The following is a 27,633-nucleotide window of genomic DNA, read 5'->3' as shown; positions in this document are numbered from 1 at the left end:
TAGGATAACTCAAGTCCTCACCTCAGCGTCTATTTTTTGGAGACTCCAAACTATGACAGCCCCCTCCTCATTCTGTCATCTGAGACATTCCTACAGCTGACCATCTGTCATCCCCACGCTATTTTGGGTAAGTTTCATGGGGCGCGCAGGGACACCAGGCTCTCATTCCACCCTCACCCCGCCTCAACGGCTTCTCGCCAGCACCTGGTTTCCTCCCATGTCTCGGTCTGAAACGGGGTGGGGAGTGTGGGTGGTGTGTTTGCAATGAGCAGACCATCGGGCCAAGAAGGGAACACAGATGTATGTGAAAACCCAACCAGCAACATTTAATAAAAAAATAAGCAAGTTATCCAGAACCCGACCGGGACAGCAAGTTAGCTACCCCTCAGAGAACGAGGCACCGCTGGCCGGTTCTGACATTCGTTTCAGGCTTGAAGGCACGGTGAGTCCTCCAGGCTGTGCTGGGGACGTCCTGCCCAGGCCATGGATAGCGCCCCAGTGCAGCGGAGCCTGTCCAAGGCCCCAAACACATGATCCCACCAGAGGCTTGGACAAAAGAATGCCATCAAGCAGGTAGACCACACCTGAGATGCAGGGCAGGGCGGCCAAGTAACCGAGAACAGGTGGTTCCTCGCCCCCTCCAGGGGGGCTGGGTCTAGGGGAGCCTTGCATGAGGACACGGGGTCACTGAAACTCGTGGCTCTCCCTGTTGAGGGAAGAGTCACCCCTGTTCCTAGGCAGTGGTGGGGGGATGTTATGTACACACAGTTAAGGTGACGGGGGGGGGGGTGGTGGTGCAGAAGAGGAATCAAACTCAGTCAGCCCCACTGGGAGTCCGCGAGGTCAGGCACACAGCAGGCACTCAATAAATGCTTGCTGCATGAAGAAATGGAAGGACTCATCCATCTCTGTGGGGGGATCGAATGCTGACTGAACAGCTGTCGTCCTGTTTTCTGCATCACTAGTGCAGGAGATGTTCTCTGGATGCGTGGAGAAGAAACCAATTAGAGTGAAAAGCACCTTGATTATCTTCAGCCCTAGCACCACGCTCAGCTCCTGGCACACAGCAGGCACTCCATAAATGCACCAAGTCAGTAAGGACTTTTGTGTCGCAAGTACCGGGCACAGAGTAGGTGTTCAGTATGTGTTCAAATAAATGAAAGTTTGCCTCACTTGTCCTAGAGCCTGGAATGGTGCCTTGCATACAGTAGGCATTCAATAAATACTCGCATGAATTGAAACAGTGAATGTGTATCACTAGTGCCTGACTCTTGATGGGGGTCGGTAACGCTTGATGACTGACTCCATCACTGATGGAGGGGGTAATCAAATCTCACTCACTGCCAGAGCACGGGAGCCTGGCACCCTGTGACCAATCCAAGTGTTGGGTGAACCCCGAGATGAACAGTTCCCACCCAGTCCGCCTGGCATACAGTAGGCACTCCATTAATGCTGCCTGCGTGCACGTGACTGCTGAGCAAGAACCGGCTGGGGGCTGCCCCCTGCGGGGAGCCCTCCGGGGCCTGCCAGGGGCCACAGGGGCCCCGCCGACCCCGGTGGGCGTGCGGGGGCCAGGCCAGCGACCGCTGCTTTGGCTCCACGGCCACCGCCCCTCAGAGCTCTCAGAGCTCATCCCGGGCGGCACTGTCCAGCGGGGACTGGAGCACGTCGGAGTTCTTGGCCTCGCGGCTCAGGGCCTGCTGCTCCCGCATCTTCTGGGACTTGGCGCGGTCCCAGTCGGTCTTGACGTGCTCGTTGTTCCACACGACCGAGGTCTCCGTGTCGCTCACGTAGCCGTCGTCCCCTGTGTAGTGCGTGGGGTAGATGAGCAGGGGCTCCACGGAGAAGGCGCGCAGGTCCCGAGGGGAGAAGTGGGCCTTGTATTCAGACCTGCAGGGGAGGAGCGGGGCGGGGTCAGCGGCAGACCGGGACAGAAGTGCGAGGCGAACGGGACTCCTGAAGGAAGCGGCAGAGGAGAAGGCAGAGGCGAAGCCTCCTCCCGGGGCCCGCGCACCTCACGACACCTACCCAGGCCAGCTCCACGCGAGACCCCAGATCCCCTCGCCCACTGCCACCCCCTCTCACACTGGGTGCTTGTCGAACATGACTGGCAAGAACTCGTCCACGGGCAGCATTTTGGAGAGCGGCCGGGCAGCCAGCAGCTTGTGGGCGCCCTGCAGGGAGATCACGTAGGCCAGGGTCCAGTACGAGTAGTCGGCCTCCACCAGGTTCCTCACGCGGGGCACAGCCTTTTCGGGGTGCTCCACCTGCATCCGCTTCCGGCCCACGTAGCTGGGGTGCAGAATGGGGGCTCTGTCACCCTCCGCCTGTCTACCTGCCCAAGAATGCTAACCCAGGCAGACACTGAGCCGCTGTCAGACCTTGGGGGTGGGGGGAGCTGGGGAGCACTGAGGAGGCTGGTGTGACTGGCCTCGGTGAGAACAGGCACATGGAGGTCTAGGGCCCACAAGGAGGAGAGTGGGACTGAGAAGGAAGCTGCTCTGGGTTCAGAGGGCAGTGGGACAGGTGGGCAAGGTGGTGGGTTCAGGTGAAGTGGTCAGGGGTGAAGGGGACTCATTACTATTCATTTTAATGACACGCTGGTGAGTCTGAGGCTCAGAACCTGGATCAGGGCTCTGCAAAGGGGAGGGGGAAGCAGTGGGGGACGAACCAACCCACCTACGTGAGGCTGTTCTGGAAATACGTTGGCCACCCTCCACCTAGTACTGGTTTAAGACCCAGGCTCCCTTGGCCACACCCCACACTCGGCACTAAAGGCTCCGCCCTGCTCCCAAGCCTTGACCACACCCACCCAGGCCACACCCCCAAGTTCTTTAGCCTCACCCACAGGCTTCCAGGTCAAATCTTAGCCACACTGGCTAAGCCCCACTCAAATCTCCAAGCCCTGAAAGAGCTGGCAGGCTTCCAAGACCCCACACTTCCAGGTCAAGTATGAGTCATCCTGCCAACCTCCCACAAGTTGACCCAACCTATTAACCTGCAAAGGCCCTCAGAGCTACCTCCGAGTTCCGGCCCCACCCAGGCCCGACTCACATGAGGTCCCAGTCTAGACCCTCCCGCTCCACATCCCGCATAAGGTTCATGAGTCGCCTCTTGAAGAAGATCTCGAAGCGTAGGTCATCCTCAAACACGAGTGATTTCTGCAGCCCGCGGTCCACAACCTGAGGGAGGTGGCCCCGCTGAGATCTTGGAAAAATCAAGCCCAGGCCTGACCCAAAAGCCAGTTCTGCTTAAGAGGTCTGGGGCACAAGCAAAAAAGCAAAATACACACACACACACACTACCAGAAGTTCAAATCTACCTCTTGGCCAAAACCTTCTCCTTACAACTTGGAAGCAGATTCCACAGCCTCAGCCTGGCTGCCCCTTCCCACCCCAGGGCCTTGGCCTACCCTGGGCCTTTGATACAGAGCACCCTTCTCCCATGCAGCAGCAGGCAGGATCCCTCTCACCCTGCTGGCCTCAGTTCCAATGCCAACTAAAGAGATCCTTCATGACTATCACCCAAAACTGCTAGCTGAGGACGATTCATAACCCTGGACCTCTCCTGTACGTGCCTCTACTTATTTCAACCTTAGTCATTTCTCTGTGGTTTATCATCAGTCTCCCCACCTCCCAGGGCTGTGAATCCCCTGTGGGGGCTGGCTGTGTCTTGGGGGCTGTCATGTCCCCTGGACCAGCACCAGGCTGGGCATGCAGTTGGTACTTGACAAATCTTCCCTGAATGAATGAACTTGATAATCTTCTTCATTTGGGAAAACAAGGCTCAGATTGGGAAATGCCTTCCTTGCTCACAGAGCTTACCCTGCTCAGAGGCAGGGCTGGACTTGAACCTGGATCCCCTCTGGCTCCATAGCTGCCTGGACAATGCAACCTTTGCCCCGAACCTTCCATGATGAATGTCAGAAAAAGAGAGCAACCTGGGCGAGAATGCACTGCCTCAAGTTGGATGGTCCCAGGCTCGAAACCCCATCTGGAATCCTCGCCCATCATAACCTTTCCCTCCCAGGGTGTCTGATGAGCCTCTGTGGCTAATCGGGTACCAAGGTGTGGGGTGTGCATTAGTTAACATCACCATGGGGGGTGATCCTACTAGTAAGCTCTGAGCACAGTGCCCAGGCTCAAGACACTTGATAGTGGCTGGGTATGAAGAGGCTTCACTTGGAGGTCCTGGGCCTCAGACCCCACCTGTTTCCAGAGTCAGGCTCATCCCTCCTCAGACTCAGGACTCACATCTGCACAGTAGAAGGACCCCACCCGGGGTTTGGGTGCCACATTCACCCAAGGAGAGAGGCTGAGTGTACTGCAGTGATTTGGGAAGTCTGCCTGGAGTGCAGGGGATTCCCTCTCTGAGCTGTTAAGAAGGCCGAGGAGGGGGCTTCCCTGGTGCTCCAGTGGTTAAGAATCCGCCTTGCAACGCAGGGGACACGGGTTTGATTCCTGGTTGGGGAACTAAGATACGGCATGCTGTGGGACAACTAAGCCTGCAAGCCACAGCTAGAGACGCCGAGTGCCGCAACTGGAGAATCCCCGAGGAAAAGCCCCCGTGTGAAGGGAAGATTCTGAGTGCTTAGGACCGGATGCAGCAAAATAAATAAAAATCATAAAACATAAGATTTTTTTTATAAAAACAAGGGCTGAGGAGGGTCCTGCCTCCATGCCAGACGTACCTCCTTCCAGATGTTGTAGTGGCTGAGGAAGCAGCCCAGTTCGCCCTTGGTGAGGGGCCGCCCATGGTAGGGGTCCCGGTAGCCCGGCAGCATCTGGATGCCCAGAGCCTCCACCTGGCTGGTGTTCATGGCTCTGCAAGTGGGGAGGGGTGGGGGGCAGAGGAAGGCTCTATCTATCCACAATCCCACTAGTCAGTGAGCCTCCCTTCCCCACCCTCCCCCAACCCATCCTGGACCGGATGTGGCCTGCCAGGGTGTGGTCTATGCCCAAGCGCAGGTCTGTGAGCACCCGGCCAGCGTCAGACCCACGCCCGGCCGCGGCGCCATCAGGGTGGTCTACACCCACTCGTGGCGCCGGCCCTCCCCCGGCAGGGTCCAACTCACTTGCCGTCCACAGCCTCCACCAGCCGGCACGCTATCTCCTGCTCTTCTAGGGCCCGCAGCATGCGCTCCCGCCGGTCCTGCCGCCGCTGCAGGTTGATCATGAAGACCTGCGGCCCAGAGCCTCTGTCGGACCCTCCAGGCTGGCCCCCGGCCCCCACCCCGAGGGAAGGCCCGGCCTACCTCGTCAAAGCCCATCTTGTCTGGTGTCTTGGTGGGCACTGAGATGAACCGCGAGGGCTCCGAGGGAGGGTGCTTCACTGGGAGGCAGCAAAGCCGAGGGGTCACCAGAGGGTCATGGAGACGGAAGGCCCCAGCCTCGGTCCTGATTGCCCCTCCCCCACCTCTGCTTGGCTCCGTGTCACCCCGGGCTCCTCAACCTGATGCTCGAGACCCTGCCTGACCCAGCCCCGCCCACAGAAGCAGTGCCAGTCTCTCTCCTCTGCCTCTTAAACACCCTGGCTGTTGGCACTGCTCCAGACTTACCCATCCCCTATTCCTACCTCTGGACCTTTGCACATGCTGGGCCTCTGCTGAAACCCCGTTCCTTCCTCTCTTCCTTTCCCTGAGTTATCAGCTAAGATATATTCTTGGGGAGGGGGTGATGCACCAACAGGAGTCTCCTGACCTCCCCAGGCTGAATCAGGTACCTCTCTGGAGGCCCCCACAGCACCTGGGCTTCCGTCAAAGCCTCATTCCGCTGCCCTAAGTCCCAGTTCTCTGATTATCTCTTGTAAGTTCCAGCAGAGGGATACCAGGTGCACCCACTCACATTGGCTCCCTGGTGCCCAACAAAGGACTTGGCACAAACTCATAAAACAAGCAAAGGAATGACATTCCTCATCTGTGGTGTTGTTCAGTCAAAGTCGTGTGCGATTCTGCGACCCCATGAACTGCAGCACACCAGGCTTCCCTGTCCTTCACCATCTCCCAGAGTTTGCTCAAACTCATGCCTACTGAGTTGGGGATGCCATCCAACCATCTCATCCTCTGTCACCCCCTTCTCCTCCTTCCCTCAGTCTTGAAAACGGGCTAAAAAGCCTCTCAGAGGTTTATATCATGAGACGATGCCATGAAATCACACTTGTTATTTTGGGTTAAACTGTGTCCTCCCCCCAAAGATACGCTGGCATCTTGATCCCCAGTACCTCAGAAGGTGACCTTATTTACAAATATGATCTTTAATGAGGTCATTAGGGTGGCGGGCCCTAATCAATATGGGCTTCCCCGGTAGCCCAGACGGTAAAGAATCTGCCTGCAATGCAGGAGACCCAGGTTCGATCCTTGGGTCAGGAAGATCCCCCAGGGAAGGGAATGGCTACCCACTCTAGTATTCTTGCCTGGAGAATCCCATGGACAGAGCTGCAATCCATGGGGTCACAAAGTGTCAGACACGACTGAGCCACTAACATATATACACTCGGCATGTAATCAGTATGACTGCTGCTGCTGCTGCTGCTGCTGCTTAGTCACTTCAGTCGTGTCCGACTCTGTGTAACCCCATAGACAGAAGCCCACCAGGGTCCCCCGTCCCTGGGATTCTCCAGGCAAGAACACTGGAGTGGGTTGCCATTTCCTTCTCCAATGTGTGAAAGTGAAAAGTGAAATAAAAATGAGAAACCTGGACACAGAGACCCACACGGAGGGTAGACGGGGTGAAGACACACAGGGAGCTGGCAGCCACGTGACTGCAGTGACACGTCTGCAAGCCCAGGCATGCTAAGAATCTCAGGGTGGTCATGATCGCGCCCCTGTTAGCTGCTGTGGGCAGTGTTCAGACCACATCCCCAGAGCCCTGTCTTGGCCCATTCCTGATGGTTTCCCATAGGAGGAATAGATCCACAGGGGACTGTGAGCCTGCTGAGGCCCAGAAAAGCCCAGCATGCTGGTGACTGTGGCATCCACCTCCCCAAGAACAAAGGCCCTGTGTGAGCCAGCAGGGCAGACACAGGCCCCTCTGTCTGGCAGGGGCCTGGGTGAGGCCCAGAGTCCACCCGGAGCCTCCCACCTCGCGGCCTGGGCCTCCTCCTCTAGGAACACTGTGCCCTGGGGCTTCTTCCTATTCGGGACCCATCACAGCTCCCTGCCACCCCCTGCCATCCTCTGGGGCCCTGGGACCCAAAAGGGCAAGGCTTTGGAATCTGCGAATCTGGCTTCAAATCGCTTTCCCTCTCTTTCTCAGTCTCTGCCTGCCCCCTTGGGGTGTATGTGTGGGAAGGATCTGCCTGTGGGAAGTGGAGGTATCTCTTTATCCTGTCTGATCAGTTCTAGGGAAATGGAGCATATTAGGGTCCAGAAAGAGCAAAGAAATGAAGCTATGCCACAGTGATATAAAAATGCAAGACCCCTAGGGACTTCCACCATCTTCCAGCAGCGAAGAATCCGCCTTCCTGTGCAGCAGATGTGGGTTCAATCCCTAGTTGGGAAACTAAGATCACACACGCTCAGGGCAACTAAGCCGGCACAGGGGCAACTACGAAGCCCGTGAGCTACAGTGGAAGATCCCACAGGCTGCAGCTAACACCAGGCGCAGTCAAATTAAAAAAAAAGAAAAACTGCAACATTGCTAGAAAAGGAGAACGTCAAGGCTGTATATTGTCACCCTGCTTATTTAACATATACAGAGAGTACATCATGAAAAACGCTGGGCTGGAAGAAGCACAAGCTGGAATCAGTACTGCCGGGAGAAATATCAATAATCTCAGATATACAGATGACACCACCCTTATGGCATAAAGTGAAGAGGAACTAAAAAGCCTCTTGATGAAAGTGAAAGAGGAGAGTGAAAAGGTTGCCTTGAAGCTCAACATTCAGAAAACTGAGATCATTACATCTGGTCCCATCACTTAATGGCAAACAGATGGGGAAACAGTGGAAACAGTGTCAGATTTTATATTTTTGGGCTCCAAAATCACTGCAGATGCTGACTGCAGCCAGGAAATTAAAAGACGCCTACTCCTTGGAAGGAAAGTTATGATCAACCTAGATAGCATATTAAAAAGCAGAGACATTACTTTGCCAACAAAGGTCCATCTAGTCAAGGCCATGGTTTTTCCAGTAGTCATGTATGGATGTGAGAGTTGGACTGTGAAGAAAGCTGAGTGCTGAAGAATTGATGCTTTTGAACTGTGATGTTGGAGAAGACTCTTGAGAGTCCCTTGGACTGCAAGGAGATCCAACCAGTCCATCCTAAAGGAGATCAGTCCTGGGTGTTCGTTGGAAGGACTGATGCTAAAGCTGAAATTCCAATACTTTGGCCACCTCATGCGACGAGTTAACTCACTGGAAAAGACTCTGATGCTGGGAGGGATTGGGGGCGAGGAGAAGGGGACGACCGAGAATGAGATGGCTGGATGGCATCACCGACTCGATGGACATGAGTTTGAGTGAACTCCGGGAGTTGGTGATGGACAGGGAGGCCTGGCGTGCTGTGATTCATGGGGTCGCAAAGAGTCGGACATGACTGAACTGAACTGAAACCTATTATAGTGTAAAGGATTAAACTTGACCACAGAGAGGTGTGGCCTTTGCTCTCTGCTCCTGGGTAGTTGAAGACCTTGGAAATGTCTTTGTTTATTTCAGGCCTTGGGCCATAGTGGGTATCTATGCCAACAGTGTAACTCAGGGTGAGGGTCTTGGCTCAGTCTCGACAGCGACTAGAGATGGGAGGCAGCCACATGGCAGTCAGCTCTATCTGTATGAGCCCCAGCATAAGCCCTCGAGGCAGAGGCTTGGGGAGCAGCCCTGGCTGGCAGTACACCATGCATGTTGCCATGCGCTAGTGCTGGGAGAAGCAAGCACTGTCCATGCGACTCCACAGAGAACAGGCACTAGCAATCCCAGGAGTGCTTGGAACTCTCCTGGATGCTGCCCCATGCACCTTTTCCCTTTGCCAAAAGTGCAATTTGTGTCTTCTTGCTGTGATAAATTGTGAGTTTGATAGCTTGCGGTGAGCTCTGAGTACTTCTATCCAACCTGAACATGTTCTTGGGGACTCCTGATGCTGTAGCAGGTGTAAGAAGTGAGAGCAATCTTGTAGATATTTCCTAATTTTGCAGCCACAGACGCATGTCTAGAACTGTTTCACACACTGCAACGCTGGCAAACAAGAAATGCCCTACATGCCCCAGAGAAGATGGGTAAAGTGACATATGACACAGCCAAGAGTACATAAATCTACAGCTGAACATCTACACGGAATACTAGACAGCAAGGCATGAGTGAGTCGCAGCCACACTCAGCAGCCAGGGACAGCACAGACAGGGACGCTGAGCGCACTTGAGCAGCAGACCGCGCGGTTCCACTGATGTGAAGCACACGACGGGAAGAGCCCGTCAGCTGGTGGATTCAGGGCAGTGGGGACACTGGGGAGGGTCAGGGCTTGGTCTGCATGTGGATATAAAAGGACATAAAATGATCATCACGCTGCACAACCATGACCTGTCACTGCTCTGTGTGCTAAAACTCAGAGAACAGGCCTTATATTGAGCCAAGTGTATGGGGCCAACTGGGAAAGACACTCCATGAGCAGGCAGGGAAGGAAGCAAGTTGCTGGATTCCCCATGAACAGAGGGCATCTTTCTGAGGTTTTCTGTAAGCTTGAAATTTTATTGTAAGAAAGATCTTTGAACACATGTAAAATCACATGCATGGCCTGGGACCAGGTACCCACACACAGGTAGAGAGAAAAGATGGTTTTCACAAGAACTGTAAAGAAGGATTTGCACAAATATCTGAAACTTCCAGATCCTACTTCTGTCTGTCCTGGGGGATCTGCTCAAGCCCTCAAAAAAACAGGAAAATATTCATGCCTCTGTTTTGTTTGAGTTTGTAACAGTGGAGAGAACAGTTTCCTGACCAGAAACAAGACTGTGAAAATTTAAACCAGGACCATTAATAGTAGCCACAGAGAAGTTTCTCAGGGCCCAGTCACTGAAAGGAGTTGGCAATAAGCAGAGACCTGCCTCTGGTGATGATGGTGGGGTTGCCATCCTGGGCCTGGGCAACTGCATGGGACAGACACGTGGGTGCTGGGGGTGGGAGGGCAGTCTTCACCCTGGTGACCTTGCAGCCTCCAGGTGTTATCTCAAAACACCCAAAGTGTTAAGTGTTAAGCTCAGTTGTGTCCGACTCTTTGTGACCCCTGTGGACTGTGGCCCACCAGGCTCCTCTGTTCATGGGATTCTCCAGGCAAGAATACTGGAGTGGGTAGCCATTCTCTTCTCCAGGGGATTTTCCCGACCTAGGGAATCGAACCCAGGTCTCCCACATTGCAGGCAGATTCTTTACAATCTGAGCCACCAGGAAAGACCCCAAGTTCAGTTCAGTTCAGTCGCTCAGTCGTGTCCGACTCTCCGCAACCCCATGAATCACAGCACTCCAGGCCTCCCTGTCCAACACCAACTCCCGGAGTTCATTCAAACTCATGTCCATCGAGTTGGTGATGCCATCCAGCCATCTCATTCTCTGTAGTCCCCGTCTCCTCCCGCCCCCAATCCCTCCCAGCATCAAAAGTCCCCTCTAAACAGAGAGCAGAATGTCATTCCATCTTCAACCACAAGGGGGAGCCATAGACAGAACCTTCTAGAAATGGATGGGGGGATGGGGACTGAGCCCCGGGACAGGGGCCTGGCCCTCCAGTCCTCTTTCTGTGCAGTGGAAGGAATCGATGTGCTGCTTCACAGGCTTCACAGGGAAGTGGGTCCTCAGCGCGGGGCCAGGCCCCCACAGAAGAGGATGTTGCTCCACTGTCTGGTTGCTTCAGAGACTCCCCAGCTAGGGCAGAGGCCCCTTCCTCAAGCAGCCTCAATGGTGGCTCAGCCCTGTGCACTCAGCCCACCTCATCAGAGGTACAGGTACTAATATAATAGTCTATGGATTTATTTGTATATGTATTAGAAAGACATCAGCTTGCAACCACAGTGAAAATACATATTAAAGTTTTCTTTTCAGTGTATTCAAATAAAAAAAAGAAAGTGTCCGGTAAGATAAACATTAAACAAATAGTGGTCTGGGGGCTGGCAGGGGGATGGGAGATGAAACGGCTGACACGGCCACGCACGTGCAGGGTCATCAGTGAACCTCCTACCTCCCATGCTCCCACACCCTCCACGGCTCCTGCCTACCCCGGGGACAAGACCCACTCCTGAGTCCAATGTCTGATGCCCGCACCGTGGCCAGGCCTGCTGGCTCTGTCCCCCTTCCGCCCCACCAACCTTGCCTGTTTTCTGAGCTCACTGCCCCTCCAGCTGCCCAGCTTCTGCACATGCTGCTCCCTCTGGCTGCAATCTCCCTTCCAGCTAACTCACCCTGCATCTTAATGCCACCCCCACCAGAAAGCTCACCCTGATTTCCCCAAGTGTGCCATGCATAGCTGCTTGCAAGCCTTGAGAGCGGGGATAACTGTTCACACTGGATTCTCAGTGCCCGGCAAAGAGACTGATGCCCACGAGAAACTCAATCAGTGTTCACGGACGGATGCGAGATGGTGGGGGAAGCGAGGCAACTTGGCCCTTCCTGGGCGGTGTGGACACTCACCCATGACTTCCAGCTGCACGTGCATGAAGCTCTCGGCCTCATCCTGGAGGGTGCTGTGTGACCGCAGTGGCACCGGCAGAAAACCGTACACGTCCTTGTTGCATACGTACATCTGGACCTCTGGGGCCAAGGAAACAACGATGAGAACTGAGCACAGAGCAGTAAGGCCGCGGAGGCAGCCTCCAGCAGCAGCATTAGCCTCACTGCCCAGAGTAGAGCCGGGGCATAATAGGGTCCAGCTGTTCCCAGCAACTGGCAGAGACCACCCCAGCACTCCATCTGGGACCTGGAGTCAGAAAAGGGTTCACAGTGCCAGGCGAGAAGACAAAAAATCTCCAGGACCGTTAGCAAGCACCTTGCACGGGCACTGACAGTCCCTGCAGGCTCCCATGACAAAGCAAACCACGAAACGGTGGGTGAACAGTAAACGCGCACATTTATGCACAGAAATGAGACGCAGTTGGACAAACCGTGAATGTCATCACCTCTGTCTGTGTTTGTCCTTCTGTGAATAGCTAAAACATTTTGTGAATGCTTTAAAACTTTATAACAAGTATACATCTTTTTTTAAAGTGATTTTCATTCAAGGTGTGTGGGTGCTGAGTCGCTTCAGCTGTGGCTCACTCTTTGCGACCCCGTGGACTGTAGTCCATCAGGCTCCTCTGTCCATGGGATTCTCCAGGCAAGAATACCAAAGTGGTTGCCATGCCCTCTTCAAGGGGATCCTCCCAACCCAGGGATCGAACCTACATCTCCTGAGGCTCCTGCACTGCAAATGGATTCTTTATTGCTGAGCTACCAAGGAAGCCCTTCATTAAAGGGCCAGACAGTAAACATTTAGGTTTGTGGGCCAAACTGCTCTATCTCAATAACTCAAGTCTGCCCTCAGAATGTGCCCAGAAAGGGCATGGAAGCTCTGCGCCCCTTGCCACACCTCGCCCCAGGCACCTCCTGCAGGTTGTTCCTGGATTACATACACTTTTACAATAAACACTGACCTAGTGAGTTAATGAGTTTCCCGAGTTCTGTGAGCCGCTCTTGCAAATCAGCAGAACCCAAGGAAGGAGCTGTGAAACCTCTGACTTACAGCCATTTGGTCCGAAGTATGGGGGCTTCCCTGGTGGCTCAGTGGGAAAGAATCCACCTGCAATGTATGCAGGAGATGAAGGAGATGCTGGTTCTATCCCTGGGTTGGGAAGATCCCCTGGATGAGGAAATGGCAAACCACTCCAGTACTCTTGCCTGGAGAATCCCATGGACAGAGCCTGGCGGGCTACAGTCCATAGGGTCGCGCAGTCAGACACAACTGAGCAACTGAGTATGCAGTAGAAACACAGGTGGCAACTTGAACTTGTGACCAGCACCTGAAGCAGGAGAAGGGTCAGTATTGCGGGCCTGAGACCTTAACCTGTGGAATCGGATGCTATCTCCAAGTAGACTGAGTCAAAATTGAAAGAGAATTGAGCTGAATTATCAGACACCTTGCTGGTGTCCTAGAATTGCTGGTTGGCACGGGAAATTACCCCATCTCCAACATACACACACGGAACTTGGATCCTAGAACCCAAAAGACATTCTAGCTTGTGTCCATATGAGTGAGTATGGATGGTGGGCTGGATCTGGCCCATGGGCCATGAGTTGCTGACCTGTCTTTAAAATAAACGACAAACAGTGTATCTGTCTTAGCCTGGAAAAGCAATAGGGCTATCCTTTTCTGCTTCACCCAAAACTCTTTCCCTGGGATTTGATTCAGCACCAGAGTACAGAGAGGCCGAGCTTTCAGTAACAACCTCACTTCTCTGATAGATCTAAGAGGAACTGTTGATTTTTCAGTTTGTTCTGCTTTTTTATTTGTTGGGATGGAGTGATGACTTCTAAGACGCTTACATGCTGGATTGGAAGCTCTAACTATGGCCCCATTCTCTCTGGTCAAGAAGAACATCAAGGTCTAGTCCTAAGTTGGCTGATGGTGTCAGGTTCTAGGTTCATCCACCTCATTAGAACTGAAGAGCCCACCTGCCAGTGAAGGAGATATGAGAATTGGATTTGATTCCTGGGTTGGGAAGATCCCCTAGAGGAGGGCATAGCAACCCACTCCAGCATTCTTCCCAGAATCCATGGACAGAGAAGCCTGTCCTAGAGTTCTCCCAGGTCTCTTGCTGACTGCTCTTCTCCAAAGGCCCCCTCCAGGGAATGTCTAGAGAACATCCAGGGACACAGCAGCAGTGACATACACAGGACTGCCAGCAATAATGTTGTTTTGGAACTTTGTCTACAAAATCTTCTCCAAACTGTTGCTGGGAAAGAAGGCGATGGTGAGAGTTGATCACCCTGATGTGAACTGTGGCAACCAGTATAGAGGTGTCTCTTGGCTGGAGGAGGAGCCGCCCAAGCCTCATCAGTGTTGGGAATGTCCTGAGTCTAGGCCTATGTGGGACTGAGCTTCAGACCAAGACTTTGGGAGCAGGCATCGTTAGAAGATACAAAGCTGCCTGGAGCCAGGGTGGAGCTACCAGTAGAAGAACCAGGGAAGGAAGCAAGCAGAGTGATGGCAGTGTGGCGAAGGCTGCAGAAGTAGAACCAGATATGCTCCTGCTGGAGTAAATCTGGGAGAGCACCAGCATTACTGTTTGCAATAATTCTTTTAAATTATTTTGAGAGATACTTTTTTTAACCTTTAAGAATCAGCATAGTTACATTTATAATACTTTCTGTATCAGTTTTTAGGTGTTAGAAACTGGCAAGAAGCCTGAGAGGAGGCTTAATTCTGGAAAACATATCTTTTACAACAGTGTCAATGTGAAAAACATTTTTACAAATGAATTTTGGCTCTCAGGCACTGATAAACTGAGGCATTCTAGTATATGATATGGCCACCATCTTCAAATAAAAAAGCAAGCATTTGCTGTCCTTTGAAATATCTGCTGCATCTATGCTGCGATGTATGCATGAGTTAACCTGCTTTTATGGTTGTATTTTTTGTGTTGAATATCTGTTTTGAATCTTCATAATTATACTTTGATTATTCATAATTTCTCACTTTATGTAACTAACGCATGTTGACAATAAGCTGTAAATAAATGTATGAAATAAGGTAAAAAAAATAAAAAAAAATAAAAAATAAAATAAACGACAAGTCAGCATTCAGTGTTCTCTTTCTCTTAAAAAAAATTTTTTTCGCCCGAAGTATACAATTAGAGAACAATTATGCTCAACTATAGATAATTGGAAGAATATAGGTAAATATCAATAAGGAGGTCATAAAGACTTGGGGAGTGAAGTCACCCAGCAGAGCCAGGGCTGGAGAGAGAATGGGTCCTGAGGATATCACTTGAACACCTGGATATAGCTGCACCTGAAGTCATTGCTGTACTCTGTAGTGCTGGTTCTATGAACCTTCTCTGGGCTGAGAATTGGTCCCAAAGAACCAGACAGACACCCCATGATGGCAAATCCAATGTGGGCTCACCTGCCTGCTTGCAGGAGAAGGCGAAAACAATGATGTCATCAAAGGACCAGGTGTAGTCAGGGTGCGGAGGGTAGAAGGCCAAGTTCCTGGATGCCGCCTTCCGCAGGTCAATCAGGAAGGTCGAGTGCACCATGGGGACTGCAAAGCAGCCCCGGCGGTCCCGCTTGCGGATGGGGATGTAGGCAGGCGTGCGCTTGTAGTAGCCCTGTGGGGAGTGGAGGCAGAGTTCTGCGTGGGGGTCCCTAAAACGCAGGCTGGAGATCAGGACAATGGGAGGCCCAGAACACCTGGAGAGTAAGACCAGGTGTCAGCTTCTGGCTGCAGTGGGCATTCTCTGAGTGCAGAGCTCTGGGCAGGGCCAAGCAGTCGCCAACCCCCAAACCTTAGTCGCTGGGCAGTGGCAGAGAAGCACAGGGAAATAGTCACTCACAGGCCCAGATCAATACTTTCCATCAGAAAGGCAGCAATTGGGAAGGGAAATTAAAAAGCTGAAAAGGGGGGACTTCCCTGGTGGTCCAGTGGTTAAGACTCCATGCTTCCACTACAGGGGGCATGGGTTCAATCCCTGGTCAGGGAATTAAGATCTTACATGCAAAAAATGAAAAAAAGCTGAAAAGGGACAGGATACTTGAGATTCTTTGATTTTAAAATTAAAACACCAGAAGTGGGACTTCAAAAAAGTCAGGGGGAATCTTTTAGAAGTCCTAAAAGCTTCTGGAACAATCTGGAGTTGTTATCTCTCTTCCGTGTATCTTTTAGAAATTAGAATTGTTGGCATATAAATTTAGACTTCTACGAATACTTTAAGATATAGACACCACTGAATTATTCACTTTTAAAATGGTGAACTTTATATTCTATGACTTATATATCAATTCAAAACAAAAAGACAGGAAGAGATAGGATAGGTTAGCATCCTGGCTCTAGCCACCTGGCCCCCTTCTGGTGGCACAGCCCTGCTCTAGCACCTGTCCCTCACTCCCTCTGGCTTTCCCTACAACCCCACCCTCAACTCTGGGGTGGGACAATCAGAGTCTGGCATTTTCCTGGCTTCAGTAATTGGTTCAGGCTAAGGAGACTGGACAAGGTTCAATCAGAGTGAACTAGCTGAATGCTGCTGGAATTATTCCCCAGGCGTTTGAAAACAAAGTCACTCAAGGGAAGGAGGAAGAGGAATGTTAGCTGAACACACGGATCAAGCCATGCCTGAAGTCCCATTCTGGCACTGCCACGTCATAGCTGTGTCTGCATAGGCAAGTCACTCCCCTCTCTGTATCTGCGTTTCTGCCTTAGAGTATTAGTGGCCGGGGGTGGCGGGGGCGGTGGAAACAATCGCAGACCATCCCCTAATTTAAGGATTGTCACAATGGTGTTTATAAAATGTTCATGATGAGGCAGAGTGGTAATAAGCTAGATTTCAAACCCAGCCCCTACTTGCTCTGTCCAGCCCCCACCACCCCCAGGCCCCCGCCCTACCCCAGCAGCCCCCTGACCTGGGATGTCATCCCACACCAGAAGTTGGAGTACGCAGCCCGGGAATCCAGCATGGGGGCCACCACTGTCTTGTTCTCTGCGATGAGCAGGGTCAGTGTGTCAGGGTTGAGGATCAGGTTGTCGGCGTCCACAAACTGCAAAACACCCGACGTGGCATCAGCATGGGCCATCAGAGTTACCTGGGCTGGCATCAGTGTGGGCCAGGAAAGTCGCCTGGGCTGGGCCATGGCTTGGAACAGCTGGGGCCGAGGCCAGAGTCCCGGGGGGCTGGGGTACCCTGAGTAGCACTCGTGGCCTTGGAAGCCCCCATGCTTCTCAACAGATAGCTCTGACCTAAGTCACCAGCAGAGTTATGATCACATGATGAAATACACTACACGGCAAGGGAAGGGATGGGCCACACGGCGCAAAGCAGTACGAACGGGCCCCACGCAGTGCTGGCGAGACCCCGGAGGCGACAGCTGGTGCACCACGTGGCTCCGTCTGTGGGAACTTTCAAGACGGGCAGCACTGGTCGACGAGGAGGACGGTGGGGGCAGAAGCCACCTCTGCAGGGAGGGGCTGGGAGGAAGACAGTTTTTTCTATGTGAGTTAAATGCCAACCACAAATTTTGTAAAAATAGGATCTTTATGTAAGGTTCTTTTTTTTTCCTTTGAACATTGGAGTAAAACACTTTGAACACTTTGAACATTGGAGTAAAAAGATGATCACTCGTTTGTGGCAACCTGGAAGGAAATTCACCAACCCACAGACAGGGTCATCATGTGGGGGTATGTGCCTGCTGGTTCCCCCCGGAAGGCCACATGGCAGAGTTGTTCATCACACAAGCTGGGAACGACTCAGGAGTCTAGCCATGGAGAATCAGCTACAGAAACTCTGGCCCTGTCCCATTGTCTGGCTACAGAGTCGAGACAAGTGAAAATCAAGCAACAGAACACAGGTAAGGATCTATCTACCGGGATGTGAAAACACACAGATCACAGAATATTACAGAGAGCTGTCAGGAGGTGGGATTCTTGGTTTTTCTTTTTTTTTTTTAAGGCATCTGGTCCACAGAACATGCCTTCCATTACCCACGCAGGGTTTTCAGAATGCTCGAATCATTTGCTGCAAACAGCGAACACTGGAACACCAGCCTTCTCCAGCAACCTGGGAACGGCATTCCCACAGGCGAGGCGCAGCTACAGATGGGAGGGGGCTGCCCCTTGGGGCAAACCGTGTAGTCCTGTCACATTTCCCGCCCGGCCACTGTGGACATTTGAACCTGTGACCTTGGAATATACACGCGGTGAAAACGGCCAGAACAGTCTGGTAGTTTCTCAGAAAGTGGAACATCGAGTTACGGCGAGTTCACTCAGAGATACAGACTGAGGAAACCGGAAACGTGGACTTGAACGGACATTTGTACACCATGTTCAGCAGCATTATCCACAGAAGCCAAACAGTGGGAACAACCACGTGTCCATCAGCGGAGGAAAACAGAATGTGGTCCTTTCACGCACAGAACAGGACTCAGCCGTGACGAGGAGTGAAGCAGGGACACACGCTGCAACACAGGTGAACTCTGAGAACACCAGGCCGCGTGAGGTCAGACTGCATGGTTTCCGAAATGCCCGGAACAGGCCAAGTCACAGAAACATCCAGCAGATCAATGGCCACCAGGGACTGGGAGAATCGGGAGTGACTGCCCATGGGCACTGGCTTTCCCTTGTGGGTGATGGAAGCTAATTTTGGAACCAGACAGAGGCTGTGGTTGCAAAATATGATGAACGTACTAAATGCCGCTGATCTGTACACTTGAAAAGGGCTAACTTTATGTTATGTGACTTGTACCTCAATTAAAAAAACAGCCAGAGAGTGAGTCTCTCTAGGAGGTGACATTACAAGGTATGTTTTTTTTTTTTCTTAAGCTAATTCTTACTGTCTCTTGTGTATTTTCTTACAAGTAACACCCACAGTATCCATAAAAAGAGAAAGAGGGCTTTTTAATAATAATTTTCAAACACTAGGGACTTCCCTGGTGGTACAGTAGATGTGGATCTGCCTGTCAATGCAGGGGGTAAAGGGTTAGATCTCTGGTCCAGGAAGATGCCACGTGCCATGGTGTAACTGGGCCTGTATGCTACAACTATGGAGCCTGCACACCCTCGAGCCCGTGCTCTGCAACAAAGAGTAGCTCCTGCTAGCCGCAGCTAGAGAAAGCCACGTGCAGCGATGAAGACCCCGAGCAGTAAAACAAACAAATACATGCATGTGCTCAGTCACTCAGTCGTGCCTGACTCTTCGCAACCCCATGGACAGAAGCCCGCTAGGTTCCTCTGTCCATGGAATCTCCCAGACAAGAATACTGGAGTGTGTTGCCACTTCCTCCTTCAGGGGATATTCCCAACCCAGAGATGGAACCTGGATCTCTTGAGTCTCCTGCATTGGCAGGCAGATTCTTTACCACGGCATCATCTGGGAAGCCCCAAATAAATGCATAAAGTTATAAAAAAACCCCAAAACACTCAACAAATGATTTCACATTCCAATATGGATTACCAAAGCCCTCAGTTACAAAAATACATCAGTGTGTCAAAAGCTGCTTTGAGTTCTGAACCAGATCCCTGAGTTCCACCCAGGTTTGCTGAGGGAAAAAAGTGAAAACCAGCCAACCTCAAACCATGAAAGCAAAACCCAGGGAGGCAGACAAGGTGGCCCTGGGCTGGATGATTCCAGGAGGTTTGAGTCCCACCTCTGTCCCTCACTGGTTCTGAGAACGCCACCCGGTAGGCTGTCACCTCTCTAAGCCTCCATTTTCCCATCTATAAAATGGTCTGATAAAGCACCAAGTCACAGGGCTCCCAGGAGGAGCCGGTTACCTCCTTCCTCCTCCCAGGAAATGGCTCTGTCCTCCCCACAAGGCTCACACCAGGATGTGAGGTCCTTCTGGCACTCAAACATCCAGCAGGGACTGTTCTCTCAGCCTCAGAACACTTCCTGAAGCCACAGCCCCATACCAGTGCCCACCCTGGCCTCCTGCTGCCCCTATTCCTGCCCCATCGGCCCTGCCCCCATGGCAGCCACAGGGACTTCTAAAAGTCAGAAATCAGAACCGAGCCCTCCCCTGCTCACACATCCTCCATGGCTCCCCATTACCCTCAAAGTAAAAGCCACATCCCTCCCTCCTGGCCTGTATAGTCTGGCCCCCACCACCACCTCAGCATCACCCCCTCCATCACTCCACTCTGGCTACACTGGCTTCCTAGCCAGTCCCTGAATGTCCCAAACTTGCTTCCTGCTCTGTTCGCTCTGCCTCAGACATTGACCCCCAGCTGCCACTGAGGCTGGTTCCTGTGCTCCTTCAGCTCTCTGCTAGGGCCCCCTCCTAAGGGAGGTCCCCAACCCCTGTGACTGTGATCTTATTTGGGAGCTGGGTCTCTGCGGATGTAATTAAGATGGAGTTCATCTCTCCTGCGCTGTTGGTGGGAATTAAGTCGGTGCAGCCACTATGGAGAACTATGGAGACTCCTCAGAAAACCAAAAATAGAATGACCATACGATCCAGCAATCCCAGATCTGGGCATATATCCAGACAAAACTCTAATTTGAAAAGATACAGGCACCTCCATGTTCACAGCAGCACTGTTCACAATAGCCAGGACGTGGAAACAGCCTACATGTCCATCAGCAGATGAGCGGATAAAGAGAACATGTATATACACAATGGGGTACTCAGACGAAGCAACGCCATGCGCAGCAACGTGGACGCAGCTAGAGACGATCATACTAAGTGAGGTGAGCCAGAAAGAGCAAGGCAGATACCATGTATCACTTATATGCAGAAGCTAAAACACCGTACCAATGAACCCTCTCTATAACACAGAAACAGATTCACAGACTTTGAGAACAGACTCGTGGTTGCCCAGTGGGAGGAGGGGTAGGGGTGGAAGGGACTAGGGGTACGCGATTAGCAGATGTCAACTATTAAACATAGGATGATAAACAAAAAGGGCCTACTGTATAGCACAGGGAACTACATGCAATATCCTGTGATAAACCATAATGGAAAAGAATATAAACAAAACAATAATCACTTAAAAAAACAGACGGCATTCATACTAGATTAGTGAAAGTGTCAGTCTCCAGTCAGGTCCGACTCTGTGATCCCATGGACTGTAGCCGGCCAGGCTCCTCTGGGAGTCTCCAGGCAAGAATACTGGAGTGGGTTGCCATTTGCTGCTCCAGGGGATCTTCCTGACCCAGGGATTGAACCTGGCTCTCCCACACTGCAGGCGGATTCTTTACCATCTGACCACCAGGGAGACCATACTAGATTAGTGCAAGCATGCCAAGTCGCTTCAGTCGTGTCTGACTCTTTGTGACCCTTTGGACTGTAGCCCGCCAGGCTCCTCTGTCCATGGAACTCTCCCAGAAAGAATCCTGGAGTGCGTTGCCATGCCCTCCTCCAGGGGATCTTCCCGATGCAGTGATCAAACCTTTGTCTCCTGCAGCTCCTGCACCGCAGGCAGATTCTTTACCGCTGAGCCACAGGGGAAGCCCCATACTAGATTAGAGTGGGCCTTAAATTCAGTGACTGGTGACTTTATAAGAAGAGATCACGTGATCATAAAAGCAGAGACTGGCGGGATGCTGCCGCAAGCCAAGGAACACCTGAAGCCTTCAGAAGCTGGAAGCGGCAAGGAAGCCCCCTCCCCTAGATTTCAGACTGCTGGCCTCCAGAAGTGTGAGCCAAGAAACTTGCGTCCCGTCAAGCCCCTCGGTGCTGGCCCTTTGTTACAGGAGAGCCTGAACGCTGATCACGCTGTCGAGTGTCTTTCAGAGCACTGGCCGCCTTCTGATACTTCCCTGTTCGGTTTTGTTTGCTTTCTGGTCACACTCACCTTTCCTGGGAAGCTAGGAAGGTGGGGTTCAGCTTGTGCTTATCGTCACTGTGAGCCCCAGGCCTGGCGCAAGGAGGGCACAGGCACTGGCTGATAGACATGTGCTGACTGATACATTAAGAAGGTACAGACCAGAGCTTCCCTGGTGGCTCCGCGGTAAAGAATTCACTGGCCAGCGCAGGAGACACAGGTTAGATCCCTGATCCAGGAAGATCCCACATGCCGAGTGGCAACTAAGCCCAGGCACCACAGCTATTGAGCCTGGGCTCTGGAGCCCAGGAACCGAAACTACTGAGCTCATGCACTGCAGCTACCGAAGCCTGTGCGCCCTAGAGCCCGTGCCCCTCAACAAGAGATGTCACCGCCATGAGAAGCCCGTGCCCCTCAACGAGAAGAAGCTCCCACTCACCACAGCTAGAGAAAGCCTACATGCAGCAACCAAGACCCAGCACAGCCAAAAATAAATAAAGAAGATAGACACCAGGACTTCCCTGGTGGCCCAGTGGCTAAGAATCTGCCTGCCAAGGCCAGGCACACAGGGTCAGTCCCTGGTCCAGGACAATCCCATGTGCCACAGAGCCACTGAGCCAACGCACCAAACTACTGAAGTCCACGTGTTCCAGAGGCCGTGTTCCACGACAACAGAAACCACGCAATGAGGAGCTCGCGCACCGCGCAGCCAAAAAAAATGTTTTCAAAGAGAAGGAAAAGATCAAAGCTTGGGGTCTGGTGCATAGATGGGAAACCGCCATAGGCACTGTTAGTCTGGCATTATTACAGTCAACCTCCACAGAGAGTTAAGCTCAGCGGTCAGTGCCCCCTGCCCATCGCAACAAGTGAGGGGACCACGCCCGGTCAAGGGGCCAGGCTGAAGGAGCTCACAGAAGACTCGTGATCTGTGGGCATGTATCCCAATATTGCATTCAAACCTCAACCAGCCCCTTCCTGCCAGGGGCCCAGGAGGGGGAAGTGAAAGTCAGGGGTCAGCAGCTCAGTTTCGCCAACATCCCCCAGCCCCCACCCCATCCTCCCGCTTCTCGGAGTCACCAGAAGTCATCACTGTGACTGGGCAGAAATATCAGATCACTAGTGACGGTGATAAAAGGGGAGATGGACAAGCGTCCAACCACAGGGGACACAAAAACCCACTCACTTCTGATGATTAAGAACCGAGGTTGCCTAGGACCAAGACCCAGCTCCTCCAACTAACCAGCTATGTCACCTCTGACAACGCACTTCCCCTCTTAGAGTCTCAGTTTCCCTCTCTGTAAAATGGGGTTAAGGTTGGTCTCTGAATCCCGCTGCTCCGCCTTCCCTTGGAGACCCCAGACCTTCCGCTGGGTTGGGTGTCCGAGAAACTCACCAGGATGTAATCAGCCCACATATCCCGGGCTGATTTCAGAGCCGCCTGGCGCAACTTCATGACATGCTCGTAGCGTGAGTCAGACCAGTGTTTGGGGCCCTCCTCATCTGGGTAGGACCTGCGGAGAGGCAGCTGTGATGGGGGAAGCACAGGGCACTGTCGGAGCCCAGAGAGGCCTTGAGCTGGCTGAATGTGGGGTAGTCAGAGAGGGCCTCCTGGAGGAGGGGCTGTGTAAGCTAGATCTGAAGGCTGGGAAGAAGCAAGGAGAAGATAGAGGAGGACGGAGGTATGGTGTCCCCAAGTAGGGGACACAGTGTGTGCAAAGACCCAGAGGGGAAGAAAGCTTGGAGAGGGGTGAGGGGCAAAGGGGCCTCTACTGCCTTGTAGGGACACACCCCCATCTCTGAGGGGAGGGGGAGTCGAAGAAAACTGGGAGCCTGTCCTCCTAGACTCCTAATCTGGTTTGAGCAATGGGTGGGTACAGAACTAAAGCCTGAAGGAACGAAAGGAACTGAAGTTCACATCAGCCAAGGGCTCGTGGGGAAGGTAAGCAGCTGAGCCAAGAGAGATAAGGAATAAGGCAGCGGGCGTCCACCACAAAGCCTAGGGAATGAAGGATTCCAGGTGGAATAAACAGAACGGGTAAAAGTCCAACAGGAGGATTATGGCCCACTGGGGAAGCTGGAGGGGAGGAGGGGAGGTAGCCAGAGCCAGTGCTAAAGGCTGCAGAGCCGGACTGGAGCGTCAGACGCTGGAGGGAGGGGGCGGGCATGTCTGTCTCAGGACAACGGGAGCCATGGAGGGTGTGTGAGCAGGGACACAGCCAGGTCCAACTGGAGGAGGGGATCAGGGCAAGGCCTGGCACTCACCTGGGCTCCTCCGCTGGCCGCCACTCCACAGAGTGGTACAATCCCTTCACAGCCACCAGCCACTCCCGAAGCACTGCTGACGTGTTGTCTGCATTGTGGTCTGTGGCCACCCTGTAGGCAGAGCAGGACAGTGAGTGAGGTGAGGGAGACAGAGGCAGGACAGGCAACAGTAAGGCAGCAAGGGCTGCCGCATACCAGCTGGGCCTCACACCAGCTACACATCCCTGGGCATGATACGTCCCCCCACCGTGCCCCAGTTTCCTTATCTGTAACACAGCGGGTAAGGACTGGGCCCACTTCACTGAGTTGCAGAGGGGACTATACAAGGTAACTCTGGAAAAACACATTAGACATGATGCCAGTATTCTAGGGCATCTAGGATCTTACAACCATATTCGCTACTAAATATGTACAATTTAGTAAAAATACATATATATCACACAGTCCGGTACTGCCTTCTTCAACTCTCTTCTGTGAGCAGTGGGGTTGTAGTCATTCATTCAAGAAACATTTCTTAAGCACCAACTAAGTGCTTGGATTATCTGGACTGGAGGGAAAAGGAATATTTGGAAGCCATCAGCAGAGAACTATACTCCCAAATGAATTGTTATTTAGTTGACAACAACGATAACACTGATGACAGTAATAACAACAAAATCGAACAAAATTATTATAATATTCACAACTCGGGTCACTGATGCCCAGCACAAGGGCTTCACACTCATTAACTGGTTCATCTTCAAAAAGAACTCACTCAGAGTTATCTTAGTATCCCCACTTTTCAGATGAGAAAACTGAGGTAGGAAGCAATGAGTCACCAGCCAGATTTGTTCCTGGCCCTGCCCCATTCCGCTTCCAGGAAGGATCTGCTCCCCTCTACCCTCCGCCATCCGCGGGGCACCCCACCCACCCACTCCAGTAGTCAGGAGGCAGGAAGTCTGATTCAGGCTGGGTTCAGGGACCAAAACGGCAGCAGGAGCGAAAAGACGTTCAGTTAGTAGAAGTGCAGTGTGGGCCACGGCAACGCCCCAATGCGGGGGGTGGTTCTCAGGCTTCCCATCTTTGAAGCTGTGAGTGCTCCCAAGTGGGTTAGGGGTTAGTCTCGGGCTGCGCGGCACGGGTGATCCCGGATATGTCCTAAAGGGAGTGGGGGCAGGGAAGCCAGTAGGCGCAGAGCAGTGGCTCGCCCCACCCTAAAGGGGCCAGCGGGCTCCGCGCGGTTCCGCCGGTGCTAAGGCGGCGGCGGCGAGCAGGCACACGCGGCTTCGGTCCGCTCTGACGCGGGACGGCAGGCAGGGCGCGCGCGGCGCGGGTCTGGCCCGCCCGAAGGAGACAGCAAGCAGAGGGCACGCGCGGGGCTGGTCCGCCCTGCCCAGTGTGAAGACAGGGGGCAGGGCGCGGCGTGGAGCCGCCGGGGCGGGGGCAGCAGGCCAGATGCGGGGCCGCTGGGCGCCGCGCTCACCACAGCGCCGTGCGCTCCCGCGGATGCCGCAGCCGCTCGAGCGCGCCCAGCGTGGCAGGCAGCGCGTGGGCCGCGTTGCGCGCCAGCAGCGCGATCAGCACTCGCGGCGCCTGCAGCGGCGACTCGGGGCTCCAGCGCTCCTCGGGGAAGTAGGCGGCGGCGCCGGGCGGGCCCCCCAAAGGCGGCAGCGCCAGCAGCAGCAGCAGCAGCAGTACCGGGAGCGGCCGCCCGTGTCCCCTGCACGCGCGTGGGGCCGCCGCCATCGCGCCACGAGTCGCCTTTAAGCCGCTTTTCTGCCGGCGGACGCGGACCGCGCCTTAAAGGGGACGTTAGGACCCCGCCCCTACTGCGCGCCTTAAAGGGGAGGAGAGCTCCAGGCGGAATCAGGCTTTAGGGCCCGCCTCCAAACGGTCTTAAAGACACAAAGTGCCTCGTACCCTCAGCAGCAGCCCTCTAGGAGGAATGACGTCACCCTACAGGCAGGCTCTGGATCCCCCGCCCCCTCATAGACTTGGAGCGCTCTGAACTTGGGTCTGTGCAGTAAAGGTGTCAGAGCTCAGAAACTGCCTTACCTCAGAAACTGCTGCCCGCCGGGATCAACCCGATTCTTTGTCCCACTTCTATTTGTGTAAGACCCCGATTGTGTCACGAGGCAGGCCTGGATAGTTAGGATTTGGGTTGAGACTCCTGAGGCCTGAATCTCAGTTTCCTCTTCTGCAACATGGTTTTACCGTCTTAGTTTTCGATCTCCTAGAGATGTCCTCAGGGGTTGTTGGATACTAAGAGCATGGGCCCTGGGGTCCCCGGACCTGGCTATAAATCCAGTCCGCGCGTGGGGTCGCTGTGTGAGCTTTAGTTTGCCCATATGTAAAATGGAGTCATAATGACCTCAGGATTGTCAGAGGATAGAACTCGCTGAGCACACGCTCTGGAGACAAGGTGGGCGTTTCCCTAGAAATGCTACAAGGGGATTGTTTTTCAATAATCTATTTTTTTCCAATAATTAATTTTTTCCCAATAATCTAATGTGTTTCTAATAACTTTTTGTTGTTGTTCAGTTGCTAAGTCGTGTCCCACTCTTTGTGACCCCATGAACGGCATCACACCAGGCTTCCCTGATAGCTTTTGTGTCGTTATAAAAAGTTGTTTTAAGAAAGATGCTCAGATGTCTGTTAACGTGAGCGGTGGGGGGAGGCTCAATATTGTTAAGTAAAATTCAGAGCACAGATTGTGTGTCCTCAATGTGCTTAAGGGACATGAGGCAAAAGTTTAGGAGGGAAAGCTAAGGAAAATCTCATTCTCTTTGGGGAGGATGAACATTCCAGGGCAGAATGGGAGAAAACCAGGGAGTCTCATGTCCTCCCTCTGAAAGCTGAACTGAGAAAAACACTGGGAGATCCCTCTCGGGACTGGTGCCGGAAGCAGCTGGAAGGCTTGTGATGTGTAGAAGCTGCCAACCTCCAGTGGATTGATGGCTTCTGGCAGGCAGGGGGAAACCAGTAAAAGCGCTACTGTCAGCTGGGAAACTTGATACTAAGTCAAGATTTGGAGCAAGTAAACAATCCCAAAGGCCCACAGCAAGCTGAGGGGGAAAAAAAAATCTATAGCTTGTATCACAAAACTATTAATATCCTTAATATATAAAGAGTTATTAGAGATCAATAAGAAAAAGATAAAACTCTCCTGAAGAGAAAAGTACATAAAAGCTCTGAACAGGCAACTCAATAAAACAAAGCAAAACATAAAAACACACAAACATACAAATGGTCAGTAGAGAAATTTTTAGGTGACACTAATGGTATGTGAACCGTGAACTTCCAGATGTTCAAGCAGGTGTTAGAAAAGGCAGAGGAACCAGAGATCAAATTGCCAACATCCGCTGGATCATGGAGAAAGCAAGAGAGTTCCAGAAAAACATCTGTTTCTGCTTCATTGACTATGCCAAAGCCTTTGACTGTGTGGATCACAATAAACTGTGGAACATTCTGAAAGAGATGGGAATCCCAGACCACCTGACCTGCCTCTTGAGAAACCTGTATGTAGGTCAGGAAGCAACAGTTAGAACTGGACATGGAACAACAGACTGGTTCCAAATAGGAAAAGGAGTACGTCAAGGTTGTATATTGTCACCCTGCTTATTTAACTTATATGCAGAGTACATCATGAGAAACGCTGGGCTGGAAGAAGCACAAGCTGGAATCAAGATTGCCGGGAGAAATATCAATAACCTCAGATATGCAGATGACACCACCCTTATGGCAGAAAGTGAAGAGGAACTCAAAGGCCTCTTGATGAAAGTGAAAGAGGAGAGTGAAAAGTTTTGCTTGAAGCTCAACATTCAGAAAACTAAGATCATGGCATCTGGTCCCATCACTTCATGGGAAATAGATGGGGAAACAGTGGAAACAGTGTCAGACTTTATTTTTTTGGGCTCCAAAATCACTGCAGATGCTGACTGCAGCCAGGAAATTAAAAGACGCCTAC

General features: G+C 52.5%; 1 protein-coding gene across 1 annotated transcript; it reads right to left on the bottom strand.

The window, feature by feature from the left end:
- Positions 1-301: 301 nt before the first annotated feature.
- On the bottom strand, positions 302-25,468 carry COLGALT1 (collagen beta(1-O)galactosyltransferase 1). The gene is made up of 12 exons (XM_055431193.2): positions 25,150-25,468; positions 23,688-23,798; positions 22,819-22,936; positions 16,571-16,705; positions 15,078-15,282; positions 11,609-11,728; positions 5,255-5,331; positions 5,075-5,181; positions 4,691-4,823; positions 3,055-3,182; positions 2,086-2,292; positions 302-1,890 (listed from the first exon to the last, which is right to left on the bottom strand). The coding sequence occupies exons 1-12, from the start codon at positions 25,410-25,412 to the stop codon at positions 1,623-1,625; spliced, it is 1,872 nt and encodes a 623-aa protein (XP_055287168.2). The 5' UTR covers positions 25,413-25,468; the 3' UTR covers positions 302-1,622.
- Between the last annotated feature and the right edge of the window lie 2,165 nt (positions 25,469-27,633).

This window comes from Moschus berezovskii, chromosome 8, assembly GCF_049115385.1.
Source record: "Moschus berezovskii isolate FMDL1 chromosome 8, NW_MosBer_1.0, whole genome shotgun sequence".
Taxonomy (NCBI): domain Eukaryota; kingdom Metazoa; phylum Chordata; class Mammalia; order Artiodactyla; family Moschidae; genus Moschus; species Moschus berezovskii.
The sequence above is the reverse complement of the archived record's forward strand: the minus strand, read 5'-3'. Positions and strand labels throughout refer to the sequence as shown.

Bases quoted from the DNA above. Each gene is read 5' to 3' on its own strand.
- COLGALT1 (XM_055431193.2), bottom strand. From the start codon at position 25,412: ATGGCGGCGGCCCCACGCGCGTGCAGGGGACACGGGCGGCCGCTCCCG. The intron at 23,799-25,149 runs GTGAGCGCGGCG...CTCTGCCTACAG, and splicing joins CGGGAGCGCACGGCGCTGTG to GGTGGCCACAGACCACAATG. The intron at 2,293-3,054 runs GTGAGTCGGGCC...TCTGCACCCCAG, and splicing joins GGTCTAGACTGGGACCTCAT to CTACGTGGGCCGGAAGCGGA.